Source organism: Mustela putorius, unplaced genomic scaffold, assembly GCF_011764305.1.
Source record: "Mustela putorius furo isolate JIRA1106 unplaced genomic scaffold, ASM1176430v1.1 tig00003858_pilon_pilon_pilon, whole genome shotgun sequence".
Classification (NCBI taxonomy): Eukaryota; Metazoa; Chordata; class Mammalia; order Carnivora; family Mustelidae; genus Mustela; species Mustela putorius.
Genome location: NW_025422010.1, coordinates 30,722,795 through 30,749,553, shown reverse-complemented (window position 1 = coordinate 30,749,553; position 26,759 = coordinate 30,722,795). Strand labels below are relative to the sequence as shown.

The window sequence follows — 26,759 nt, the reverse complement described above, 5'->3', positions numbered from 1 at the left end:
CTGGTCTTATCCGCACCGCGTTTCCGAGGCGGCCGAGGGCGGGCCGGAGGCGGCTACGCCCCCGCCCCGCCGGGCCCGCCCCCTCTCCTGGCGCGAGTGGTCCCTCGGTGCTTGAGTGCACCTATCGGCTCTCTTATGGATGGTGGCCCAGCGCAGAAGCACAGCCTCCGTCCCAGGAACGAAGGCCCTACTGGAGTGGCCCAGGACCTTCCACAAAGACCCGAGGCTCGTGTGCTTGTCAGGAACGTCCCGCTGCCCCTCACGGCCAGGGCCCCAGCTAGCGGATGGGGCTGGCCGCGGGGCCTAGAGAGCGCGTCTCGGGCCTCAGAGAGGCGCAGGGCTGCGGAAGGGCTCGAGGAAAGGGCTTCCAGCTTGCCGGTGTCGGGGCACACAGCCCACTCTGCCCGCGCCTTTGCCCCTCCCGCTCCAGCGAGCCCCGTGGCGCCGGCGAACAGGCGGACACGCGGATCCGCCCGACCGGGACGGGGTTCCGGGTCGCACTGCGCATGCCCTGAAGTCATGGCCGGCGGAGGCGGTGGTTCGCGGCGGCGCGCTGCGCGCGGCGGTAATTAGTAATTGTCCTCCTGCTCCCGGGAGGCGAGGCGCGTGGGGCGTGGCTTCCCGGTGTCTGCGCCGCGGTACCGTGGCCCGAGGGGCAGCCGGGCAGATGAGACCGCCGCTTCTCCGTGCCCTGTAGAGGTTTTTCAGAGAGAAGCACGGACCGGTTCCGAACCCTCCGGACCGCCCGCGGGAACTGAAGCGGCGCGAGGGGCCGGGCAGCGGGACGGCGAGGCCGCGAAGAGGTGAGTCCCGCAGGTCCGGGAGGGGACAGCTGAGAGGGGAGCCTCGCGGGCCGTGGAGGCCGGACTTTCCCAGTTTCGGGTGCATAGTGGGGCTTCGGGGTGCAGCGAAGGACTTTAGGACGAAACAGTCCGTCCTGTTCATATCGTATTCGAAGAAGGTACTGTGGTGTTTAAAAATAAGAAGCAGTTTTGTGTCCTCTTTCCCATGTTCTGCACTCGCCCCTTTTTCCAGACCCTTGTCCTTCGGCTTTCTTTATTCTTCCACACACGTTGATTTGCAGGGAAAATCCGCCGGCCGGTCCGCGACTGCCCTAAGCATCCTCCCTGGAGAAAGGCATGCAGCTGCCCACTGAGCCATCCGTCTGTGCGTGTCCCCACCCACCCCGCTCCCCATCCTGCGAATGATTTATCTTTCACTTTTGTATATTAACTGAATTTCCAAAACTTCAGGCTCTGAAGATTCTTCTTTTAGGAGTCTAGCCCTATGGTAGTTACTTCCATTTTCCACTGCTCCCAGTAGAATAAGCGGCAGTGTGCAACAAACAAATGGCAGTTATGGGGCACCCGCGCAGACATTCGTTCATGTGGTTTCTTCAGTCATCCGACAAATATGTATCTTACCAGCTTTTCCTGGTGCAGGAAACAGCTGAAGGTGGTAGAGCTAGGTTGCCCCGTCCTCGGTCTCTATCTCCGGAACCCAGCCCTAGCCGCTTTGGCTGAAGGCAGATAACAATCACCATCCATCACTGATAATGGATGGGTCCTGAGATGTCTGTCCATCTGCTTCTCCGGACTATACCTTCCCTTGTTTAGCTGAGTTCTGCTTTTCAAGGCGCAACTTGAGATAGATATATAGATATAGATATCTATATCTATATATTTTAAAAATAAATAAAACAAAGAGCTCATTTTTAATTTATATATAGATATCTATAAATATCTATATCTATCTGAAAAATGTAAAAAATAAATAAAAGAGCCCATTTTTAATTTATATATAGATACTTATCTATATATCTAGATACTTATCTATATATTATATATTTATATATATTATATTTATATATAGATACTTATCTATATATCTAGATACTTATCTATATATAAATTAAAAATGAGCTCTTTGTTTTATTTATTTATTTTTTACATTTTTCAGATTTTATTTCACAGTAATCTCTACAGCCAGCATGGGGCTCAAATCTACAAGTTCAAGAGCCATAAGCTCCACTGACTAAGCCAGCTAGGTGCCCTAAAGCTCAACATGATTATTCTGTTTGGAGTGTGGGCCTTTGGGTCCAAATACTATTGTGTGGATGAATGATGATAGTCTCTGATAAGATTTTCACTGTTTTATAGCCATATAAGAATGATACCCTTTTTCTGAAGTTTATTTGAAGAGGTGTTATTTTGCAGTCACTCAAGAGAATGAGATCAATCTATATGTACCAACACAGAAAGGTGTTGTTGAGTGGGGAAAAAAGATCCTGTTTGTTTAAAGGAAAAAAGACACATCTATTTGAGTATGGATAGAAACCATCCTAAGGGATAATACAAGAAACTGGCAACACTAGGTACCTTTGAGGAGTGGGATTGGGGGAAAGAAGCTTTAAATTGATTTGTATGTATTTAAGAAAAAGTTTTAAATGTGAATTATTTTGAGATTGTCATTTCTACTTTTTTTTTAACGTTAAAATATTATTCTGTGAAATAATGATGATAGTGGGGATAATGGGGTATAGTTTCGAATATTTGTTCTTACCGGGCCCTCCCTTTTGAGGGTCCACAGAAGCAGTAATAAGTTGCCAGCTATGGCTGTGACCACATTAATCTCCAATTTCTGAGTTACTATTGCTTTTGCAGTGCTAATTATGGTCTCAGCACTCAGTTGTTCTCCAGTTGTTTCAAGTGTTTTACCAATTCAGGGGTAGAGCCTAGGATTCTTTCTATTTCATATATATATATATATATATATATGTAGTTCTTTTATGTTTTCACAGTAGGTAGCAGTACACCAGTCAGGCACACTAAATGGTGTTCTATTAAACCTTGATTACTTGATACCAATTTTCAGCACGAGATTTCTTAATTCAAATTGTTTTAAAAGCGAAGGCAAGAATTTTTTTTTTCTATCTTCTCTAGGAAGGTGCAATGGCGAGGAATTTATCTGTAATCTTGATTCTGACCTTCACCCTGTCAGTCACAAATCCCCTTCATGAACTAGAACCAGCAACTGCTTTCCCTCAGACCACTGAGAAAATTATTACAAATTGGGAATCTGGCATTAACGTTGACTTGGCAGTTACCACACGGCGACATCATCTACAGCAGCTTTTCCATCGCTATGGAGAAAATAATTCCTTGTCAGTTGAAGGGTTCAGAAAACTGCTTCAGAATATAGGCATAGATAAGGTTAAAAAAATCCATATACACCATGACCACGACCATCACTCTGACCATGATCACCACTCTCACCGTAATCACGCTGCTTCCAATAAAAACAATCGGAAAGGTCTTTGCCCAGACCGTGAGTCTGATAGTTCAGGTAAGGATCCCAGAAACAGCCAGGGGAAAGGATCTCACCGATCTGAACATACCAATGGTAAAAGGACTGTTTTCATTAAGGATGGTGTTACTGCTAGTGAAGTGACCTCAACTATGTATAATGCTGTCTCTGAAGTCGGAACTCACTTTCTAGAGACAATAGACACTCCAAAACCCGGAAGACCTTTCCCCAAAGATGTGAGCAGTTCCACTCCACCCAGTATCACAGAAAAAAACCGGGTGAGCCGGCTGGCCAGTAGGAAAACAAATGAATCTGTGAGCGAGCCGAGAAAAGGCTTTATGTATTCCAGAAACACAAATGAACATACTCAGGAGGTAAGATGAATGCTTTTCATTATGCCTGCTTGTTTGTCCTGTCATTGCCATTCTGTCTCTACTTGCAAGGAGTATAAAGTAAAAATAAAATGATGAGGTTTTTGGAGAGCGAATTTCTACCTTTTCATCCAGGCATCCATCAAAACCCAAAGGCCTTTGTCCCTACTGTGTCATAAACATTACTGATAGAAAACTTGGAGGGTAATTTTTTTATAAAGTGGTGCTGGCAGCTACAACTATTTCTAATATGGAATTTAAAATGAGTATGAAAAGCAGTAATCAAGGTTATTTTTGGATAAAGTCTTTAAAAGGTGAATATTGTTAATGAAAAGTAGAGAATGAGAGGTGGAAAAAGCAGGCGTTAGAATCCATGTTTTAGGGAAAGGTGTGGTTGAAGGCACAATAGAAGGCAAGAAGAACAATAGTGTTACCTTCTTGGAAGAGGGATCTCAGTGACTTGTGGAGTGCTGAAACTGGAGCAGCTCCCAAGAACCATGTGCTGGACAATAGAAAAATCTGGGAACTGAGGTTCTAAAGTCATGTGTTTTTCCTAAACTTGACTTCCAGCCTGTACAATTTTCCTTGGCTGAGAAATGTCCAAGGCAAGGAATTAGTTGGTATGCATTAATATGCAAACCTTAAAGAGTACTTCATTCAAGTCATCCTATGACTGTACCAATTCCAGAATAATCCTAATGTTCATTCCCATAGTGACACTGGTCCTAAAGTTTGTCCTGAATAGTATTGGCCAAGAACTATGGGAATTTAAAGTAACTTTACAGAAGATGAGAAACAGGTGCTACTGCCAATTTTTTTGTGTGAGAAGGGGAGCTTAGATTACCTAGAGGGGATTCTCTTCAAACTAAGCTTGTCATCTAATTAAGTTGTTGAAACAGCTGCCTGCTGGTACAAGTTTGTTTTATTAACCAGCCTTGCCCTCTGCAAGAGTAATTTACATAATTTAATATTCTCTCGTTGTAGAGCTTTTGCCAGGTGAATAGACAGAACTGAGCTAAGTTTTGCAAGTACAGTCATTGCAGGAAGAGTGACGTGTCTTGGGCTTGTTTAGGCCACGTAGGGTAGCATTACTACTAAAGCACCATATTTCTCAATCTCTAATGAACTCCATCTCAAAATTAAAGCTCATTTCCTTAATAGGTTTATACAATGAGTTAACAGGCTTGTGAATGTCCATTTATCCTCAAGGTTGTTCCGCTGAGGGCTTTCTCTGGATTACTAGTGATTGAGCTCCTTCTCCTGAGAAAAAATTAGGCAAAAGAGGTAGGATATCCCCATTGTGACATAGCATCTCCAGGAAGCTTGAGGCAAGTTCCAAAGTACTCAAGACACAAGTTGGTTTTAATGCATTAACTTGAAAAAATAAAGAAGTAGCTTCAGTATGGAAAGGGTGTTGTATCATCAGAAAACTTTTTTGGATTGTGTAATGAGAAGGCTTTTTGGTGATTTTCACTGCTTTGTTTCCTGCAGTGTTTCAATGCATCAAAGTTGCTTACATCTCATGGCATGGGCATCCAGGTTCTGCTGAATGCAACGGAGTTCAACTATCTCTGCCCAGCCATCATCAATCAAATTGATGCTAGATCATGTCTGATTCATACAACAAGTGAAAAGAAAGCTGAAATCCCTCCAAAGACCTATTCTTTACAAATAGGTAGAGTCATCTTTTTTATGCAAAAATAATTTCAAGTAGATACGTTTATGTTACACTTTTTCTTATATTTATATCAACCTATTCATTTTCCAGCATAATCCTAAGTATCTTAATTTTTTGTTCTCTGCCTTGAAAGTGAAGAAAGCAAGCTGGTTAGCCTTGCCTTAAGAAAAAAAATAATAATAAAAAAATAAAACAGCTATGTAGCTGAGGTCATCCTACAGGAAATCAGGGGCATCTGAAATTTGGGCTTTTTATGTTGTCACACTGTTTCAGAAGGTCAGTTAATATCTGCTGTTTAAGAGCCTAAATCTGATTCTTATTAATAAATGAAACTAGGATCAGTTCTGCTGTAGTATAGAACCTGCGTTGCTCAAAAACTATGGTAGATAAATAATTCCCTTGTTTACTGAAAAAATCATTGAATTCCCAGATTCTTTTTATATTTCTTTTTTCTTCTTCTTTTTTTTTTTTTTTAAGATTTTATTTATTTGACAGACAGAGATCACAAGTAGGCAGAAAGGCAGGCAGAGAGAGAGAGAGGGAAGCAGGTTCCCTGCTGAGCAGAGAGCCCCATGTGGTGCTCAATTCCAGGACCCTGGGATCATGACTTGAGCTGAAGGCAGAGGCTTAACCCACTGAGCCACCCAGGCACCCCTCTTTTTTTTTTTTTTTTTTTAACTCCTCTCTTTCATAATTTAGCTGTGTATGGGAGTCCAAAAGCTCAGGTCCAAGTGATCTAGAATTTGTCATTGGTAACCATTTTCTCCCTTTGACCCCCATCTGAAGAACTTTCCACCAGGCTTCTGCTCTTTCCCGGGAGGGTTCAGTCAGATTGTTCATTTGCACCAGAAACAGATTTCTCAGTTATTATTCTGTTACCACAGCCCTCTTCCACTAAGTTTGTATTTCTTTAGCTTAAGAAATGCAACTTGCTTTGACAGGTTGCTTTATGCTACTCTGTTAAAGTTCATCAATTGTATAATTTTTCCTTTGCTGTGTTTATTTGACAGCCTGGGTTGGTGGCTTTATAGCTATTTCCATCATCAGTTTTCTATCTTTGCTCGGCGTTATCTTAGTGCCTCTCATGAATCGGGTGTTCTTCAAATTTCTCCTAAGTTTCCTTGTGGCGCTGGCCGTTGGGACATTAAGTGGTGATGCTTTTTTACACCTCCTTCCACATGTAAGTACAGACATTTGCCCTATCAGTGTATTTTATTATTCAACAGTGAAAAGATTAATATATTTTTGGTTTGTACTAGAATTCTTTGTTTGATATATTTAAGAGGTTAGAAATTTGGTTTAGAGGAGTTGATTCTAAAATATATTAGGTGACTGAAATTTGCATTTACATACTAGATCTTAGTATATGTTTGTGGTTTGTTTTTTGCTTTTCTCTTTAATGAAATTTACTAAATACAGACTAATTTAACTTTTTGGACCCAGTTAATAAAAGGAGATAGATTCTGCCCAGATATTATTACTGTGACAGATACATTAGTGTACTTGCTACAGAAATAAAAACTGATTCTGTATGTACTCAAGAAACAAGTTTTCCTTTGGAGTTGAATTTATGTGTATAATTAGAGATTCACACTCATTGACACAAGTAAATTCTTAAGTAAGTTGAATAGAGTTTACTTAATAGCTCCATTAAAAAGTTAAGTATCTGGATCTCATCTTTTAAGCTTCCCTTAAAGGTTTACAGGTCAGTAGGGAAAAAATCCTTATGAGAGCTCTCTACATAGCCCGTCATGTTCCATCCTCTAGTGAAAAACTGTTTTTGCTGTGCTGAACTCCCCGTCCCCAGATGGCAGATGTTCGCCACGCAGCCTGTGTGTAGGGTGTACCCTGTGACCACCCCCAACTCCCCTCTGTTGATGAGCTGCACAGTCGGTTCCCTACCATGCCTGAGGGCCAATGCCTGCTGCAGACTGCTGGAGCGTATCACCTGATCTCAGATATCTGCCAGGGCCCGTGACACACACTAGGCTTCTTGTAAGCACAGCAAAGGGACTGGCGTGGGCTTTTTCAGTGTGGAGTACAAATAGAACACCCTGTATGCCTCTTGAGTCTGGGAATTCCCTATCATTTGTGGCCATAGTAACTTGTTCAACATTGAAAATACCTGCTACCTATATGAGAGTCAGGGAATGCATCTGTCATCACGCTAAACCAATGTACACTGTTAAGTGCCTTAGCACATTATACATTAAGCTCTAGCTCACTAGTAGCCTGTGGGTCATTTTGATGTATTAAACTTCCCCCTCAGCTCTGACATAGCCCATTAATTGCCTAATTCTAAATGGTTTCCATATTTGGCCTTACTGTCTTAGCCAAGTTTTCTGACATGTATGAAACTAATGAATTCATAAAATACATACTGTTTTTCCTGTAGTCTCATGCAAGTCACCACCATAGTCACAGCCATGAAGAATCTGCAATGGAAATGAAGAGAGGGCCACTTTTCAGTCATCTGTCTTCTCAAAACATAGAAGAAAGTACCTATTTTGATTCCACATGGAAGGGTCTGACAGCCCTGGGGGGCTTGTATTTCATGTTTCTTGTTGAACATGTACTCACATTGATCAAGCAATTTAAAGATAAGAAGAAAAAGGTAAGGAAAAGTACTGTTTACTTACTAGACATTTTTGAGTAGGATTCTAACTAGACTGTTAGCTGAGCTTTTCCAGCAGGTATGATCTTCATTCAAGAGAGTTTCAGTACCGTGAAATACTTTTTCTTTCCAGAGGCATAACCCTGGAGTTCTCTGTTTTCAGTATTTCCTTCAGACTCCTGAGAGGGTAAAAATGGCAGAGGTTCAACATTTGTGTAAAACCAAACAAGGCACAAGCAGAGTCTTGAAGATCTGAAGCATCATGATTACAGCCTTGATGGTGGCAACGGTTTCTTGGGTATATACACCCAAATTCATTGATGTGTGTTTGTTAAATATGAATTCCTTCTTCATTGTCAGTCATACCTCAGTAAAGTGTTGTGTTTGTTGGTTTGTGTGGGTTTTTTGTTGGTTTTTTTGTTTTTTCTTAAACGGGCTCCATGCTGAGATCAAGACCTGAGCTGAGATTGAGAGTCGGACATTTAACCAACAGAGCCATCCAGACATCCCTACATGCTTTGGGTTTTTTGTTTTTTTTAAAGATTTTATTTATTTATTTGACAGAGAACACAAGTAGGCAGAGAGGCAGGCAGAGAGAGAGAGAAGCAGGCTCTGCACTGAGCAGAGAGCCGGATGCGGGGCTCGATCCCAGGACCCTGGGATCATGACCTGGGCCGAAGGCAGAGGCTTTAACCCGCTGAGCCACCCAGGCGCCCCTACATGCTTTGTTTTTTAAAGAAGCATTATGGTCACACTGTCAGTATTTTTTGGTAGTTAGGATTAACTGTTCTCATTAACTTTAATTACTCACCCTGTAACTGAATATTCTCCATGTTTCAGAGGGTTTGTGACTTTCAAATTTCCTTTACAAATTGCCACCAGAAAATAGTATGAAGCAAAACCATAGGCTCTTTATTTCTGGTTTAAAAAAAAAAAAAAATTAACTATGGTTATCTGTCACCTCTTAAACTGTTGTGACCAGGCAAGTCAGTCAAAGGACTGTCCTGATGGAAACTCTTAAAAAGGACATATACACATCTTAGACATTTTAATTTAACTTAAACTGCATGTACATTCATATTCTGGTCATTTGTTGTTGACTAAGGTTTTCTTTGAGTCAGAAGTTTGATAATTTTTTCTGTAGCCATGCTCCTTCACCTACAGTCTCCAATTTTGGTTTCTCTCAAGTGAAGAAGAGGTTACACACTTGGAAAGCTATAATGAGAGGAGAATCTAGGTTTTGTAAATTTTATGCAATGGTTGCTTTCATAACTTGATAGTCTTTTTTTTTTTAACAACTTGCTTTTGAATCTTATAAAAGCATTCAGCTTAAGTTTTCATAGAAGTAACTATTCTCACCATCATTTCACAGTTTGAGTTATGTGTCATTAAATTGTGCAATTACTATAACAAGCCTAACTGGCATGAAGAGGTTTGAAAACAAACGCAGTTGTTTCTTGCTGAGCGCAGAGCTCACTGTGGGAAGCAAGTGCGTGTGTGAACAGGAAACTTGCCTCCTTCTCCCTCCTGTGAACATTTGCCCTTAGAGATTTGTCCTTCACTAAGACCTCAAGTTACAAATTGTGAACCTTCTCTTTACTGGACCTACAGCTAGAGGAAAGAAGTGAAATGAGAATAGCTTATTCACTCCTCATCCAGGAGTCCTCTTCCATGTTCCCATTGTCCCAGGTGCTTCACTTGGACTGACTGGAGCATATATCCTACTTGCTGACATTCCCTGGAATTCTTTCCCTAAAAAAACAAATGATCTTACATTAGTTTCAGGGGGAGGTTTGGAGGTTTGTTTGTTTTACTATGTCTCTAGTTCACATGCCATCATTTCTAACATTCTAATTTCAATTTAGTTTTTAAATTTTACCTATAGATAGCTTTTCCTTAATCTGGTACTCTTTAACATGGGACTGTTAAGAAGTAGGCTCCCTGTGATTTAACACAGAACAATTTTTAACTCAGTTGTGAAATCAGTCTTGTGTCATGACCAATGTTTTTAAAGGCAGCGGTAATATACAGTGTATGACGTGTTTTACTATGGCTTATAGTCAAAGAAGTTTAATGATCTCTTTTCTAAAATTGTTTCTACTGGAATAAAAGCTCTGAAGAGCTAGGACCTTTGCCACATCTCCAATGCCTAGAATAGCATCTGGCATGATAGATAGTTAACAAACATTTGTTGAACGTATAAGAAACTTTAAATGGCAAGCAAGCATAATTTCTACACAGACTTCCCACAGGAGTTTTGCAAATGTTAGTTCTCTTCCCTTTCAGAATACATTGAGTTTATCTTTTGTTAAAGGTGTCCAGATCTTAGAGTTACTTGTTTAACAGTTTTAAATTACATTTGTTCTCTCAAAACAAAACAGGGGCACCTGGGTGGCTCAGTGGATTAAGCCTCTGCCTTCGGCTCAGGTCATGATCTCAGGGTTCTGGGATTGAGCCCTGCATTGGGCTCTCTGCTCAACGGGGAGCCTGCTTCCCGCTCTCTCTCTGCCTGCTGCTCTGCCTACTTGTGATCTCTCTGTCAAATAAATAAATAAAATATTTTTAAAAAAATGTTCTTCCATATACAGTGAGTGTTTAGAATTTTTTCAGCCTTATAACAGGACCTAGGATTTTCCAGAAGATATCTATTCTGCATCCTTAGGAGATTGCATATATCATATGATATCTGTCAATTTGAAATCAATATTCAAATTCAAATACACCTCAGATGTATGAGGTTACATCTCATACTTGATTATATATAGTTGGACCTTTATAATAAGTTCAACCTCAAAAGCTTTTTTCTACCAGTGAAGCCTGTTTCTACCAGTGAAGGTCACGTTGAGGACCTGCAGGTCATCTATGACATCTCCCTTATCCTCGTATCTAGGCTAGTTTTAGTGAATACATCCAGAACTTTTCCATTTCTCTCCCTCTTCCTTGCTATCATTCTAGTCTAAGCCATGCTTTTCTCCCACCTGGGTGACAGCATCCACTTCTTAACTGGCCTGTCTACAGTATTTTATTGTTTCCTTCTTCCAGTCCAGAACAGAACAAAGTGATTTGTTTCAATGGAAATCTGATGAAGTTGTACACCGCCATTTATAATCCTTCCTTCAGTGACTTCTCTATATTTGTAGGACATAGTCCACACTTTTAACTTGGTTTGCATTGTCTGGATCTCCTGCCGCCCAGCCGTTAGCCCCCTATCTCTGAGCACCATGCACTGCTTTCATTTCTGGGATGGGATTGGCCTCTTTCTGTTTTAAGACCCTCCCACATGCTGTTCTCCCTACGTGGAATCCACCTCTATTCCCAGCCTACAGTTCCCCCACAAACCTCTGCTTATCTTAGGTCTTGGTGTAAGGATCACCTTCTCAAGGAAACCTGCCGTGGGACTTAGTTAGGTCTTATTATACACTCATAGCATTATGTGTTTTCCCTTTGTAAAACATGAAAAATTGCAATCAAAGAATTGTTTAATCATTTTATCTGTAAAGCCTCCCTCCCTATGGATGATAAGCTCCATGAAAATAGAGACCATGTGTATCTTGCTTTATGTTGTATTGCCAGCATACAGCATAGGGAACATTATAGGTCCTGATACTTACAGAATGAAAGAACTGGTTAATCTGTAAATTCTCTGGAGAGTCATTGCCCAGCAGGAAAGAAAGCATTAACTGAACTGATATAAAACATCCTGAATTCATTTATTGTCACAAACATTGAAGTACTTTCTCCGTTAAAGGTACTAAGCTGGGGGTCGGTATATAGATGGGTTTGTGTGCATGCCTTTAAAAACTCTATAGTCTAAGAATGTACAGATGGTTTACATGTTATCAGAGCTAGAATGAAATCTCGGGCCCAGTGGTGATTGTTTAAGTCATACTCAAAAGGACTGCATATAAGAAATCTATTATTTGTGGGACCATTTTCAGTCATTTTGAGTATTCTCTTCTACATAGGAAACGTATATAAGTAAAGTATTACTTTTACGCAAGTAAGCAAAGTAAAGTAATGAATGATTTACATAAGTAAATCACACACTGCACCATTGTTCAAGTGGTGACCTTTCTGCTTGGGCTCAAAGATAAGGATAGCATGGTATTGAGGTGGTTAAAAAACCTAGTGATAAATTCGAGGCTAACTAATAAGAGATTTGTTTAAAAAAAAAAAAAGAAGCTTGGTAATGGTGTTTTATTATAGGAAAAGTATTTTAGTTTTAATAGCAAACACCTAATCAGTGTCACAGTATAGTTTTAGGTTATAAAAAGTCTAGGAAGTATGGGGTTTCGGTGTCCAAAAGAGGGCTGGAGAGAACCAAGCAGTTGGTTAGCAGATCACTAAATGCTGGAAAAAATGTCTCCAGTTGGTTCTAAAATTGATAACCTGAGGCATAGTTCTGTTTAATATGTGTATGAATCATTCAGGCCTCTAGTTAAAATCCCTGTGCTGATTCATTAGGTCTGGGTGTGGCCCAAGATTGTTCATTTCTCACAGGCTCCCCAGAGCACACTTAAAGTAGATGACCTAGGGGACATTGAGAAAGATGGCTATGTGATTTTGCAAGCTTCACCATCCTGAGCAGCTGTTATGCCGAAAACACACGGCTAGGTGCTGTGTAAATTAACTATAGGCCCTGCCGGCCCTTGGAGGACTTTTATCCCAATCCCAATAAAGGTCCCTTACTCTGTTGTCTTCCCTCGGTCTTCCGCTTAACTGTTTGTTTATAATTGTACACAGAAGCACTTCAATGGTTTTAAAGTGCTGCTTTCTCTTACCATTTTAGAATCAGAAAAAACCTGAAACTGATGATGATGTGGAGATTAAGAAGCAGCTGTCCAAGTATGAATCTCAACTTTCAACAAATGAGGAGAAAGTAGACGCAGATGATCGTAAGTCTTTACAAATCTGAGGTCTGGAGGGAGTTTACTGCACTGTGATTTGCAGGCAGCTTGGACTCTCTGGGACAGAGGGGACCATATCCCTTTGTCTATTTTATTTTTTTTTTACTTTTGAAATATTTAATGCCTTTTCTTTTTAATTGCCAGTGAGTAAGCTGTTTATATTATATTTACATTTCTTCCTCTAATTTTTTATTTTGAAGGAATTCAGACATACAGAAAAGTTTCAAGAGTATTGCAGAGAGGGGTGCCTGGGGGGCTCATAGAGTTAGGCGTCTGCCTTCGGCTCAGGTCATGATCCCAGGGTCCTAGGATCAAGCCCTGCATCAGGCTCCCTGCTCGTGGGGAGCCTGCTTCTCCCACTTCCTCCTCCTGCTGCTCCCCCAACTTGTACTCTCTCTCTCTCTCTATCTCTCTCTCTGTCAAGTAAATAAATAAAATCTTTAAAAAAAAAAAAGTAATACAGAGAATTTCTGTATCTTTCATACAGCCCCCATATTTTACCCGCCCTTATCATTCTGTTTCTCTCTGAGTACACATACACACACTGTTTTGCTAAGCCATTTGAAAGTAAATTACAGACGAGATGTCTCTGTATCCCCACATGCTCCCTATATGTTTCCTTAGAAAAAGGACATTGTCTTATATAACCATGGTTCAGTTATTGAAATCAGGAAATTAATGTGATACCATGTCATTACTAATCTCTAGACCTCACGTATGTTTTTCCAGTTGTCTTAATGACTCCTTTATATTTTCCCTCCATCAGAAGAAAAAGTTGGTCCAGAGCATAGCCCAGGATCAAATACTGCATCTAGTTGCCCCTCATTTGGGCTGTTTCTAATCTTTTTTAGGACTAGATTGATCACTCGGGGCAGAAGTACCACAATGTGGTATCATATCCTCTCCAGTAATGCGGTGTGCTGCCTGCCGTGATGCCCCGGCTGTGAAGTTACTGTTTTTCCTGTAACTGGACTGTTAGCTTGCCATTTCTTATTGGATGAAATGAGATAAGATGAAAATTTTAAACCAGACTCCTCACCATGACCCTCATGGTCTGACCCTGCTCTCCACTCTGTCCCATTGTTCGTTGTGTCCAATCTCACTGCCCTTTTCATTCCATGAGCACACCAAGTTTATCTCCAAGCCTTGCATTCACTATTGTTCCTGCTCGGAAGCCTCCTGTCAGATCTTCACACAAATTCCTGCCCCATCAGTTAGACTCAGAGGCCTTACCTGATCACGCAGACAAATGTCTCCCAGTTACTGTCCTTCCCATTACCCTTTTCTGGTTTTCTCCATGCTGCCCAGTGCCTCATAGGACCTTATTTACACATGTTTTCTTATTAAATGTGTCTGTCGCCCCACAAGAACAGAATGTGCTAGAGGCGCCTGAGTGGCTCAGTGGGTTAAAGCCTCTGCCTTCGGCTCAGGTCATGGTCTCAGGGTCCTGGGATCGGGCCCCACATCGGGCTCTCTGCTCGGTGGGGAGTCTGCTTCCCCCTCTCTCTCTGCGGGCCTGTGTGCCTGCTTGTGATCTCTCTGTCTCTCTCTCTCTGTCAAATGGATAAATAAAATCTTAAAAAAAAAAAAAAAGTGCTTGAAGTTAGAGACTTTGTCACACTCCCATCCGTCCCCTGTGCCCAGCAGAGTACCTGGCCAGAGTAAGTGCTCACTAGATAGCTGCCAGCTAACCAGGGAGAAATCTGCTTAGTTGCTACTGCCTACCTCTATGGTTTCCTTCCCAACCTTGGTTTTTTATCCTGGTTTTTTTCTCTAAAGAGTAAATAAAATGTTCTTGCTCTTCTTGTGTCTATTCCTTCTTCATCACGGAGTCCAGTGCGGTGTATAACAGTGAGAAGGAGTTGTTGCCCTGGAACTGGACCACAGTGTTGGGAATGTGCCCATGAAAAGTGTGATCCGTGCACAGGACAAAGGGAAAAAACAAAACTTTACTGTTGAAATTTACTTTTCTTTGTACAAGTAGATAATAAATAAATTGTCCTTGGTGATCACTGTATTTCAAATGCTTGTTTTTCCTTGAACTTCACCCTAAAAAAAGAAGTTAGACAAGAGGATTATGCATGTTTTTTATTTCCAATTTTCAGTATTTTTCTTAACTGTTTTTCTAAAGTAAGTATATGCTGCTTTTTTAACCAGGGGAAAAAGACATCTTTTAAAATGTAAGGAGGCAGGTATTACACTGTATGTTAATTAAATGGAATTTTATTAATAACTTGAAAAAAAATGTAAGGCAGAAGAAATCAAGGAAGAATCTTGGGGCTACTTATTGGAGATTGAAGTTTAAAGTCCGTTCTTAATCTGTGAGGCCATTTCATTTCTAAAATTCATTAAAACCTGTTGATGTTTTGCATCAGCAGTATTCTGCTTCATTCGGTATGTGAGAGGCTTGCCATGCTCTAAGATCTTTTTTGACTTTGTCGGGGATGTTTGGAAAACGCGCATTAACAAAGCCTTCTGACTTTGACCCAATGTCCCTTATGTTTACACCTAGGACCTGAAGGCTATTTACGAGGGGACTCACAGGAGCCCTCCCACTTTGATTCTCCACAGCCAGCAATCCTGGAAGAAGAAGAGGTCATGATAGCCCATGCCCATCCGCAGGAAGTCTATAATGAATATGTCCCCCGAGGCTGCAAGAATAAGTGCCATTCACATTTTCATGATACGCTCGGCCAGTCCGACGATCTCATTCACCACCATCATGATTACCATCATATTCTGCATCACCACCACCACCAAAACCACCACCCCCACAGTCACAGTCAGCGCTACTCTCGGGAGGAGCTGAAGGACGCCGGCATCGCCACATTGGCCTGGATGGTCATCATGGGCGACGGCCTGCACAATTTCAGCGATGGCCTCGCAATTGGTACGCATCTGCATGTTTGCTTCTTGTTGGCTGACTCTGAAAGTCACATGACACCACCAGGCCCCTTTTAATGAAGACTGGGGCCATTTTGATAAAGCTAATAACTTCTAAGATCATCAGAATGTTATTTCTTCTGTAGCTATGTTGACAGGGAAGTACTAAATAAAAGTTACATAAGATTAAGTGCTGCAAACTGCCTGCTCCGTTACCTAAGGGGTAACTCTCAAAAATTGTTTTAATTTGTAGAATCTTAAAATCAAGCTTTAACGTGCATGGAGTATATGTTTTTGTCGGGTTTTGTTTGTTTGTTTTTACATTAGAGTTCCCCCCCTTATCTGCAGTATAAACAATATTAAGGTACAAGACACTTTTTTCCATCATCTTTTATACGGAAAGAATCCTAGCATATCTGATAAGTTGAGTTAAAAAAAAAATTTAAGAGAGATTTTGCTATTAAATTGTTCGTTCTATCATGACCAAGAGATAATAGAATACTTAAAAATTATAGTGACCTGGTGCTGGAAGGAGCAGTGGAAATAATTACAGGTTAGGCAGCTAAGGCCTGGCAGGGCGAACCCCTTGCCCAAGGAGGCAGTGCTGTTTTGTAACCAGGCAGAGAGGAGCACAGTTGGCTCCCTGGAAGCCTGGTGTGCTTCCTCCTCTGGGTACTGTGCACAGCAGAAGCAACAAAGGAGGAGATGCACATGCTCGGTCACACTTTATAAGCGATCGGTTGTATACAGTGCTAGTTTTTAAAATGGGGGGAGCTATTTGTCTTAGACTTTTCTCATCAGACAGTGAAAGAATGAATGTGAACAAATCTAATTACCTAGTGGATTCTTCTGAGGCCAGTGAAATGTGTTTGTACTCTTGGCTGCTGCATTTTCTTCCAAACATTTTAATTCAGTTTATTTTTTACATAAATGTTTTCCGTGGTAAGGATTACATCTCAGGTCTGTGATAAGATCCTCTAATCACTCTGAAGCACAGTGGAGCTTACCCTTCTCAAATGTACCTGCTTATGCTCCAGTGGGAAATTTAAACCTAATTGCATGTAACCTAATGTTACTTGTAAAGAATATGCAGAGTGCAGCTGGAAAGTTCTGTTAATTCATGACAGAATCTCATTTACTTCCTTCACCTTATGCTGTATGCTGGTAAGATTTAAAAAAAAAACAAACAAAAAAAAACACCCATAGAACATTGTAGCCAAACTTTCTCTGATTGATTTTTACCCAGGGGCTGCTTTTACTGAAGGTTTGTCGAGTGGTTTAAGTACTTCTGTTGCTGTGTTTTGTCACGAGTTGCCTCATGAATTAGGTAAGAGAGCCATATAAACAGTATTTTCCAGGGGGATGAAGTGTCCTAGTGTCACTGGCATTTGCTATTGATAGTTCCAGCAAGCTTCCTCATAACTTCTCTGCCTTCTACTAGCCTAGCTAGGTTTCTTTTCTCACTGAGTATAAGTTTGTTTCCAGGCAGTACTCTGACCCTATGAGTATAATTACACAATTGCCTCTGTGGCATTGCCAGAGAGATTTGTGGGCCTCCTCTCTCATCCTCTTACCCTACCACATGCCTTCCTGGACCAGCATACTGGTGACATCAGTGATCATTATCTTCATATCTGCAATATGAGTAAGACCACAGGATTCAAAGAAGTCAGCTTCCATTAACAGAGAGAAATTGGCAAAGAGATTCTCACTGGAGCTAAAGAAAAGGGAAGTTGATGAATTGTGTTTTGAATATTTTTCTCCTCTGTCACCAGGATTTAAAACCTTCCCAGAGTTGTTCTGGATCCCAGTTCATGCCCTTGTTTTTCTTCTTGTAGATACATATTTGCACACACCTGTGCTGCCATTTTCAGTTTTGTTCCTTGGCGTGTTTTCTGCCATTCAGAAGGCCTCCCATCTGTCTGCCGGATGCTTATAATCCTCCACATCTGGCTTATGTTCCACATTCTAGGTCCTTCATATTCCCTGAAGCCTCTATTAGCTATTCCCATCTTCATTGCTCTTTTTATTCTTTTATAACTAGAACGTTAGACTCTTAAGCTCTTAATTATAGATTGCCTTTATCATTTGCTGATCATTTCATGTGTGAAATGATCAGTGAAATCCTCTTCTTTGTGCCCAATTATAAGCTTGTTGAAGACCGTGCAAGAGCGCAAATTTAAATTCATGGTATTTATCATTCATTGACAGAGTGAAAGCCTTAAGAAAAACTTTGGATTAAAAAATACCTTAATTTATAGAGGTGTTAGGGTGATTTACATTAATACTTGTTACCCCTGGTAATCCTTAGCTGCTTTCTTTTTCCTTCAAAAAAATTTAGAGAAGTTCTTAAATTAAAAAGTTTCTTGGGTATGTGTCTGAATAGTGATTTCTTTCCTTTCTTTGTTCCCTTTTTTGTTTTCTGTTAAAGGTGATTTTGCTGTTTTACTAAAGGCTGGCATGACTGTTAAGCAAGCTGTTCTTTATAATGCTTTGTCAGCCATGCTGGCGTATCTTGGAATGGCAACGGGAATCTTTATTGGTCATTATGCTGAAAATGTTTCTATGTGGATATTTGCACTTACCGCTGGCTTATTCATGTATGTTGCTCTGGTTGATATGGTAAGTTTTTAAGAAGTCTAATTACAGTGTTGACTAACAAAATAGAATGTTCAGTGAAACCTCTTTAAAAAAAATAGTAAGATTGATTGATTGATTTGAGAGAAAGAATCCCAGGGTGGGGGGAGGAGCAGAAAGAGAGAGAATCTCAAGCAGACTCCACACTTGAGTGCTGAGCCAATCCAGGCTCAATCCCAGGACCCAGAGATCACAACCTTAGCCAAACCCAAGAGTCAGATGCTTAACCAACTTAACCAGGCACCCCATGAAACCTCATTTTTAAAAAGGCTTTTGTTTAGGAGGTGCCTGACTGACTCAGTCAGTAGAGCGTGCAACTCTTGATCTCAGGATTGTGAGTTCTAGCTCCACTGTGGGCATAGAGCTTACTTTTTTAATCAATTAATTAATTAATTTAAAAGGCTTTAGAATAAATACAGTAATAAGTGAGTCTATATTTTATAAGATAGCATAGAAAATATAGGTTCTTTAGGGTGTATCTTTTTGGATTACTGCTCGCAAGCACACCTTATCCTGCCTAACATGTGTCAGGAGACACAGAAATATCCACCCCTTTCTGATGTGTCTTTTTGAGAGTAGAATCTCAGTAACCAGGCATTCAGCTTTGTATAGATTTGTCAGAAACCCAGCACAAGCCACATGTTGTGAATGCTCATAATTTCTTCAGAATGCTCATAATTTCCTTATTTTTTTTCATAATTTCCTTATTAATGGACAAAGGAGTTACTTTGTTTTGTCAGCAAAGTCCACATAACAATCCCAACCAGTCTGATTGCTAAAATTTTATTTTCTATATAAAGTCTCCATATCTCTAAACTTAGGTAAGCCATATGTTATGTTTGGTTCAGCTACCGGCAGTAATGAAAGGAGAATAATCAGTATAGTTCTTTGTTTCATAGTAGAGTGAACTGGACCAATATAAACTTTGACTTGTTGAGCATACCGTGAATAATCATTATGAATTAAGCTGCTGGGAAATGCTGTATACATTAGCTAGAGTCAGTATGTATATGGTCCCATTTTAAGGAGTTGGCTCAGTTGGGACGCCTGGGTAGTTCAGTGGGTTAAGCCTCTGTCAATGGCTCGGGTCATGGTCTCAGGGTCCTGGGATGGAGCCCCGCATCGGGCTCCCTGCTCAGCGGGGAGCCTGCTTCCCGCCCCCCCCCTCTCTCTGCCTACTTGTGACCTCTGTCAAATAAATAAAATCTTTAAATAAATAAATAAATAAAAATAAGGAGTTGGCTCAGTATATCCAGAGACATATAAGCTAGTATTACTGTCCCGTAAATTCTTCTAAAAATGAATCCGTGGTTCTGAAAACCTAAATGTTGCTCTTGTTTTTTCTTTAAGGTACCTGAGATGCTGCACAATGATGCTAGTGACCATGGATGTAGCCGCTGGGGATATTTCTTTTTACAGAATGCTGGAATACTTTTGGGCTTTGGAATTATGTTGCTTATTTCCATATTTGAACATAAAATTGTGTTTCGTATAAATTTCTAATTAGGGTGTAAATGCTAGAGTAGCTTGAAAAAATATTGCTGTCTGTAGTTTGAATAGGTCGTAGGGAGATGAGAGTTCGTAAGCTGCGATATGCAGCCTTTGCGGTTAGTGGATTTTGTGATTTTTTTTTTATTGAGTATTTCCATTTGTTATGCTTATAAGGTCAGTTATGGTGGTAACACAAAGGTACGTTTTAATATTTAAGTTATTCTATTTTGGGAATATGAGCTATATGTGCAATTTACCAATTTTACCAGTTTATTGTATAAACAAGAGATTTGGCATGACATATTCTGTATATTTCAGGAAAATTGTCTTTAATGCTTTTTCTAGAACCTAATTTAACACAGTAAGCCCCATGCTGGATGTCAGGCCTCTGAAGAACTGCTGGCATTTAGAGTAAGGATACACAGAAAGCCTGAGATATCAATAACGCTTGTACTGAGTTTTAGCTAAGAAATAAAGAGAAAAAAGAATCTGTAAGAATTAAGAAGGCACAGATTTCTTTCCAAAAAAAGTCACAAAACTCATTACAAAATAGAAGAAAAAATTTAAATTAAAATGGCAATACTAATGTAGAGTACCTTCATAACATATTTGTCATAGTAAAATAAACCACATAACATATTTGTCAGTAAAATAAACCACAGTGAGCACTTTTTACTAATTTAGTTGTACATTTAACTTTGTATAATAGAGAAGTCTAAGTATATTTAATGAATTCAAGCAATATATACCTTACCCAAGAAATTGGAATGTTCAAATATTTGTGTGGAGTTATACCAGATGAATATGAGTAAGTCTATGTATGGCCAAAAACTTGGGTATTGAATGTTCTGGTTATCTGGTTTACCAAATGACAGCATAATAGAGCTTTGAGATGGGCAAGGGCATTAAAACTACACTGAGTGTAATTTGACTCCTTGAATTCAGAAAGTACTTTGGTATCTTTCAGTGCTTCAGTGTTGTCATTATGAGCAATTATCATTTTTATATGTAGTACTTTAGACATACTAGGGCTGTCTGTGGCATTCTCTAGATGTTGCTTTTCTACAAAATAAATTCCCCATGTCAGCTTGATATCAGATATCCGACTTCTTTTTTTTTTTTTTAACACCATCATAACTACTTAAGCATACAGCTCATTAGTTTTAAGTATATTCACATTGTTGTGCAATGGATCTCCAGAGCTTTTTCATCTTGCAGAACTGGATCTCTATATGCTTTAAACCACAACTCACTTCTTTCTCCCACAGCCCCTATAATCTACTTTCTGTCTCTGAATTTGAGATGTCTGATTTTCTTAAGTACTATCCAGACTATAGTATATCAATTCACTTATATTATTGATCAGTTATATCAATTACTCAGTTTTAAATTCTTTTCCACAAAGATAGTTTAAGAAATATTGACCCACAGTTTGTTCCAAGCCGCCCCTAATTTTTCTTTTATAACAATCAGAGCCTTAAGCTTGAGAAAAAGCACTGATGACCTACATTCTAAAGAGAATTTTAAAAAAATAATAATAAAATAGACAAGACCCTAGACCCCACCTAGAGCCTATTGAGAGTCAACTGGACCAACATCTCTATTCCCCAAGCCTAGTGAAAGGGATGGATATGGGTAACAAGAGAATGACTAGGGTTGAGGGTGCCTCAGAGGATGACACGAAGCATCTCCTCTAGCAAATGATTACTCTGCTTCAGAATTCTGCCCACAGACCTTCCTTACTGCTGCTAGAGCAGGGCAAGATGAGGAAGCTCTGGAAGAGCTGGAAATGTTCCTTGAGATTGGGGAACACAGCCTTGACTTTTCACAGATTCTGAAGGTGGAAGATGTGCTGGGCCTAACCACAAAACAGAGTGAACTGGAAAGATAGTTCCCACTCAAGGTCAAACTCTGTAGTGAACACATGGAAGGTTTAAGGAGTTAGTTTCCATGGCTTCATATGGGGGAGAACAGAGATTAAAAGAACATGCAGGAGCTGTAGAATGTGAACCAAAACCTGATCTCTAGGGGGAAAGAAAACTTAAAAGATTGATAGAAAAATGCACAAGTAATAACTTGAATGAAAAAGACGGAGATAGGTGTATAGGTGGCTCAGCTAGTTAGGCGTCTGCCTTGGGCTCAGGTCATGATCCCAGGGTCCTGGGATGGATCCAGATCAGCCTCCCTGCTTGGTGGGGAATCTGCTTCTCCCTCTCCCTCTGCCCTGCCCTCTTCCCTGCTCGTGCTCTCTCTCAAATAAAATCTTTAGAAGACCTAAAAATAGAGTAGATCATGTATACTTGAGAACTTTATGGATTAATTTTCTGAAAAAGATATTTACTAAGAAAAAATAGAAAGTCAATTACTGCTGGGGGCACCTGGGTGGCTCAATCATTAAGTGTCTGCCTTTGTCCCAGGTCATGGGTCCTGGGTTCAAGCCCCAAATGGGGCTCCCTGCTTGGTGGGAAGCCTGCTTCTCCCTCTCCCACTCCCTCTGCTGTCTCTTTCTCTGTCAAATAAATGAATAGAATCTTTAAAAAAAAAAAAAAAGGCCAATTACTGTTAAAATAATCACATCAAAATTCTTCCCTTTCTCCTCCAAACCCCGGCATTGTTTGCTGTGTTTTACCAAAACTTAGAGCAGCACATAAATATCTAGCATATTTCAATAGTTTCTGGGATTACAAAAAAAAATGTTCATCATGGTAATTGAAGGTAGTGTAATCTTGAAATAAAACCATGCTGGGAAAGGCATTTACCTCAGACCCTAAGACTTCCTCTACATTCTCGCTAGCTTTGTCAACAATGGAGGGCCGTAACCACTCTTGGCTCAGGCCATTTATCAGTGAACAACCTTAAAGGGTAAGGTCTGTGAAAGATCAGGGCTGTGTAAGAGGCAAATTCCCCAAGCTCAGTCACTGCCCAAAATTCACAGCATATGCAGCACCCACCAGAGACTTTTCACTTTGCTACTGTGGGATTAGGGTCCAGAGGTACTAATGCAAGTGCTGCTCATGCTGCTTGCTATGGTGTGAGCAATCAAGTCCTTCGTGTCCCAGGAGTCTCGTGTCTTCAGCCATTATCCATGAAACACAACAGGCTAACTTGCAGCTTCTAAATTGGATACAATTTCAGACCCTCCCAAAACCTCGCAGGATGGTGTAGGAAAAGCAAGAGTGAATACAGATATAAGAATCCTAAATAGCAAATCAAACTTAGTATATAAAATAATCAGGTAAGGCGATCCTAGGAATGCAAGCATGATTCATCTGAAAACCTATTACTGTAATATACTATGTTAGCAGATTAGATTAAATTTTTCAAGAAAAACTCTTAAAACCACGACTGAATCAAAAATGGTATAATTTGGGATTAAAGGAAAACAGTTCAGCATATTAAAAGTACAAGACACACACCTGTACCCCTGGGGATAAAAATACATTATATGTTTATTTAAAAAATTTAAAATTTAATAAATTTTTTAAAAGAAAAAAGTACAAGAAATTTTTTTCTTAAAAACTTACCTTCTTTGCCATATCCCCACCCTATGAAGTCAAGGGCTCAAGAAAGAGCAGGAGAGGAGGTGAGGGGAGAGGTGTAGAGAGGAAGGAACTAATAATAGTCCAGAAAGAGAAACCACAATTCCATGTAGATCTTGAACTTCCCATATAAAGTGTAATGAAAATTAAAGGAGGTAGCAAATTACAGTCTCACATCCGTCATCATAAGCACTATGTTACTGATGACTAGAAACATTTTTTTTCCTTTTAAGAAAAATTGTGGTAAAATATACATAACAAAATGTACTGTTTTAAACCTTTTTAAAGGTACAGTTCAGTGGCATTACATACCTTCACATGTTGTACAGCCATCACCACCATCCATCTTCACACCTCTTTCATCATCCCATACTGAATGTCTGTATTTTTTATAAACAATAATTCATTGTCCCTCCAGTCCCAGGTAATCATGGTCCCAATTTTTTGTCGCTACTCATCATTTATACCTCCATCTGACTACTCTAGATATGCCATATAGGTGAAATCATACAATTTGTCCTTTTGAATCTAGCTTATTTCACTTAGTATGTCTTTAGGCTTCATCCATGTTGGAGCATGTGCCAGAATTCCTTCCTCCTTAAGGCTATTACTTCATTGCACGTATATACCATGTTTCATTAATCTGTTTATCCATCAACGGACATTTGAATTGTTTCCACCTTTTGGCTGTCGCAAGTATGTTGCTAGGAACAGGGGTACAAATACCTTGTTTTCCTACTTTTAGTTCTTTGGGAGTATATACCCAGAAGTGGAATTGCTGGATTATGTGGGAATTCTAGGTTTAATTTTCTGAGGAACTGCCGTACCACTTTCCACAGCAACTGCACAGTTTCACTATTCCAGCCATCAGGGTGTAAGAGTTCCAACTTCCCCGCATCCTCACCGACATTTGTCTCCTGTTGTGTTTGTTAGTTGGTGCTAATAGCCATCCTAATGGGTGTGAAGTGGTGTCTCATTGTGGTTTTGACTTGCATTTCTCTAATGACTAATCATGAACATCTTTTTGTGGCTTTTGGGGCCTTTGATAATCTTTGGAGAACTGTCTGTTCAAGTTCTTTGCCCCGGTTTTAATCAGGTTGTTTGGGTTTTGTTCTTGTTGAGTTGTAGGAATTCTCCACATATTACGGATATTAACCTCTGATCAGATATGTAATTTACAAATACTTTCCCCCATTCTATGGATTTTTTATCTTTTTTTAAAAGATTTTATTTATTCATGGATTTTTTTTATCTTATTAGTGTCCTATGGTGCACAAAAATTTTCAATATAAAGTCCAATCTATTTTTTATTTTGTTGTCTGTACATTTGGTGTCATATCTAGGAAATAATTGCCAAATCCAGTATCACAAGGCTTTTCCTCTGTGCTTCCTTCTTAGAGTTTTATAATTTTAGCTCTTATGTCTTGGAGTTAATTTTTGCATATGGCATTAGGTGAAGGTACAATGATCCCTCCATGATCCCCCTCCATGCCTCTCAAATTCCTCACATCACAGAGATCATAAGATAATTGTCTTTCTCTGATTGACTTAACTCGCTTAGCATAATACCCTCTAGTTCCATCCACGTCATTGCAAATGGCAAGATTTCTGGGGGGATTGATGGCCGCATAGTATTCCATTGTGTGTGTATATATATATATATATATATATATATCCCCCACATCTTCTTTATCCATTCATCTGTTGATGGACATCTAGGCTCTTTCCATAGTTTGGCAATTGCCTCCACACATTTTATTAGATTTATACCTAAGTATTTCACGTTTTAGGTGCCATTATAAATCATTCTGATTTTTTATTTTAATTTCCAATTTATTTCCCAATATACAGAAATAAAAATGATTTCTGTGTGTTAACCTTATATCCTGCAACCTCGCTAAACTCATTTATTCTAAGAGCTTTTTAATGATTTTTAAGTTTTTCAGTGGGGCTTAGCCTCACAACCCCGAGATCAATATTTGTATGCTCTACCAACCAAGCCATGCAGGCACCCCTATTGTAAGAGATCTTTGTAGATAGTTTGGGATTTTCTGTATAATAATACCACCTATGAGAAGAGCTCATTTTATTCCTTTCTCATCTGTATGCCTTATATTTCTTTTACTTTTACTGTTACACTGGCTAGGACTTCCTGTGTGGTATTGAATAAGAATGGTGAAAATGGACATCTTTGCTTTGTTCTGATCTTAGTGGGAGAGGCATTCAGGATTTTACCATTAGATATAGTGTTAGTTGTAAATTTTTGTAGATGCTCTTTATCAGATTAAGGAAATCCCTTCTACTTCTAGATTGCTAAGAATTTTTATAATGAATATTGAATTTGTCAATTTTTTTGGTATCAGTTGCTATGATTATGTGGTTTATAATGGTACATTAATTAATTTTAAATGGTGAACCAGCCTTGCATCTTTAAAATAAATCCCATTGTACATGATATATTATCTTTTTTGCATATTGCTAGATTCAGTATGCAAATATTTTAGAGAGTATTTTTGTTTCTATGTTTGTTCATGATAGATATTGGTCTGTAGTCTTCTTACACTGTCCTTGTCTGGTGTCAGTGTCGAATAATCTGTAATTTGGAACAATTTTATCTCTTTTCCAATCCATATGCATTTTAATTATTTTGTCTTCCCTTATTTTTTTTTAAAGATTTTATTTATTTATTTGACAGACAGAGATCATGAGTAGGCAGAGAGACAGGCAGAGGCAGAGAGAGAGGAGAGAGGAGGAAGCAGGCTCCCTGCTGAGCAGAGAGCCCGATGCGGGGCTCGATCCCAGGACCCTGGGATCATGACCTGAGCTGAAGGCAGAGGCTTTAACCCACTGAGCCACCCAGGTGCCCCTTTGTCTTCCCTTATTGTACTGACTAGGATTTCCAGTAAGATGTTGAAAATGGGTGGTGAGAATAGATACCTTTACCTAATATCCAATTTTAGGGGAAAAACATTTTTCCTTTATTAGTATCATATGGGCTGTAGTTTGCTTTATTGCTTTTTCTTAATCATAACTTTGTTAACCTTTGTCAAATATCTTCAGCATCAATTGATATGATCATTTTTTTCTTGTAGTTTTCTTGTACTATTCTTGTCTGGTATTGATAATAGAGTTTGTTGGCCTTATAAAATGAGTTGGGAAGTGCTCCCCCCTATTTTCTAAGAGAGATCACTTACTGTTGGTATTATTCTTCTTTAAATAGTTGGAAGAATTCATCAATGAAATGATCTCAGCCTAGAAAATTTGTTTTCAGGTTTTTACTACAAATTGGGGCGGATTCATAGTCACTCCTATAACATTACGAAATTACATTTA

General features: G+C 39.7%; 1 protein-coding gene across 1 annotated transcript; it reads left to right on the top strand.

The window, feature by feature from the left end:
- Nucleotides 1-527: 527 nt before the first annotated feature.
- SLC39A6 (solute carrier family 39 member 6) lies at nucleotides 528-20,979 on the top strand. Its single transcript, XM_004752284.3, has 10 exons — nucleotides 528-803; nucleotides 2,943-3,680; nucleotides 5,169-5,352; nucleotides 6,366-6,535; nucleotides 7,751-7,969; nucleotides 12,759-12,864; nucleotides 15,389-15,766; nucleotides 17,006-17,086; nucleotides 18,191-18,381; nucleotides 19,747-20,979. Exons 2-10 carry the CDS (start codon nucleotides 2,952-2,954, stop codon nucleotides 19,897-19,899), a joined length of 2,211 nt encoding a protein of 736 aa, XP_004752341.1. The 5' UTR covers nucleotides 528-803; nucleotides 2,943-2,951; the 3' UTR covers nucleotides 19,900-20,979.
- Nucleotides 20,980-26,759: the final 5,780 nt, after the last annotated feature.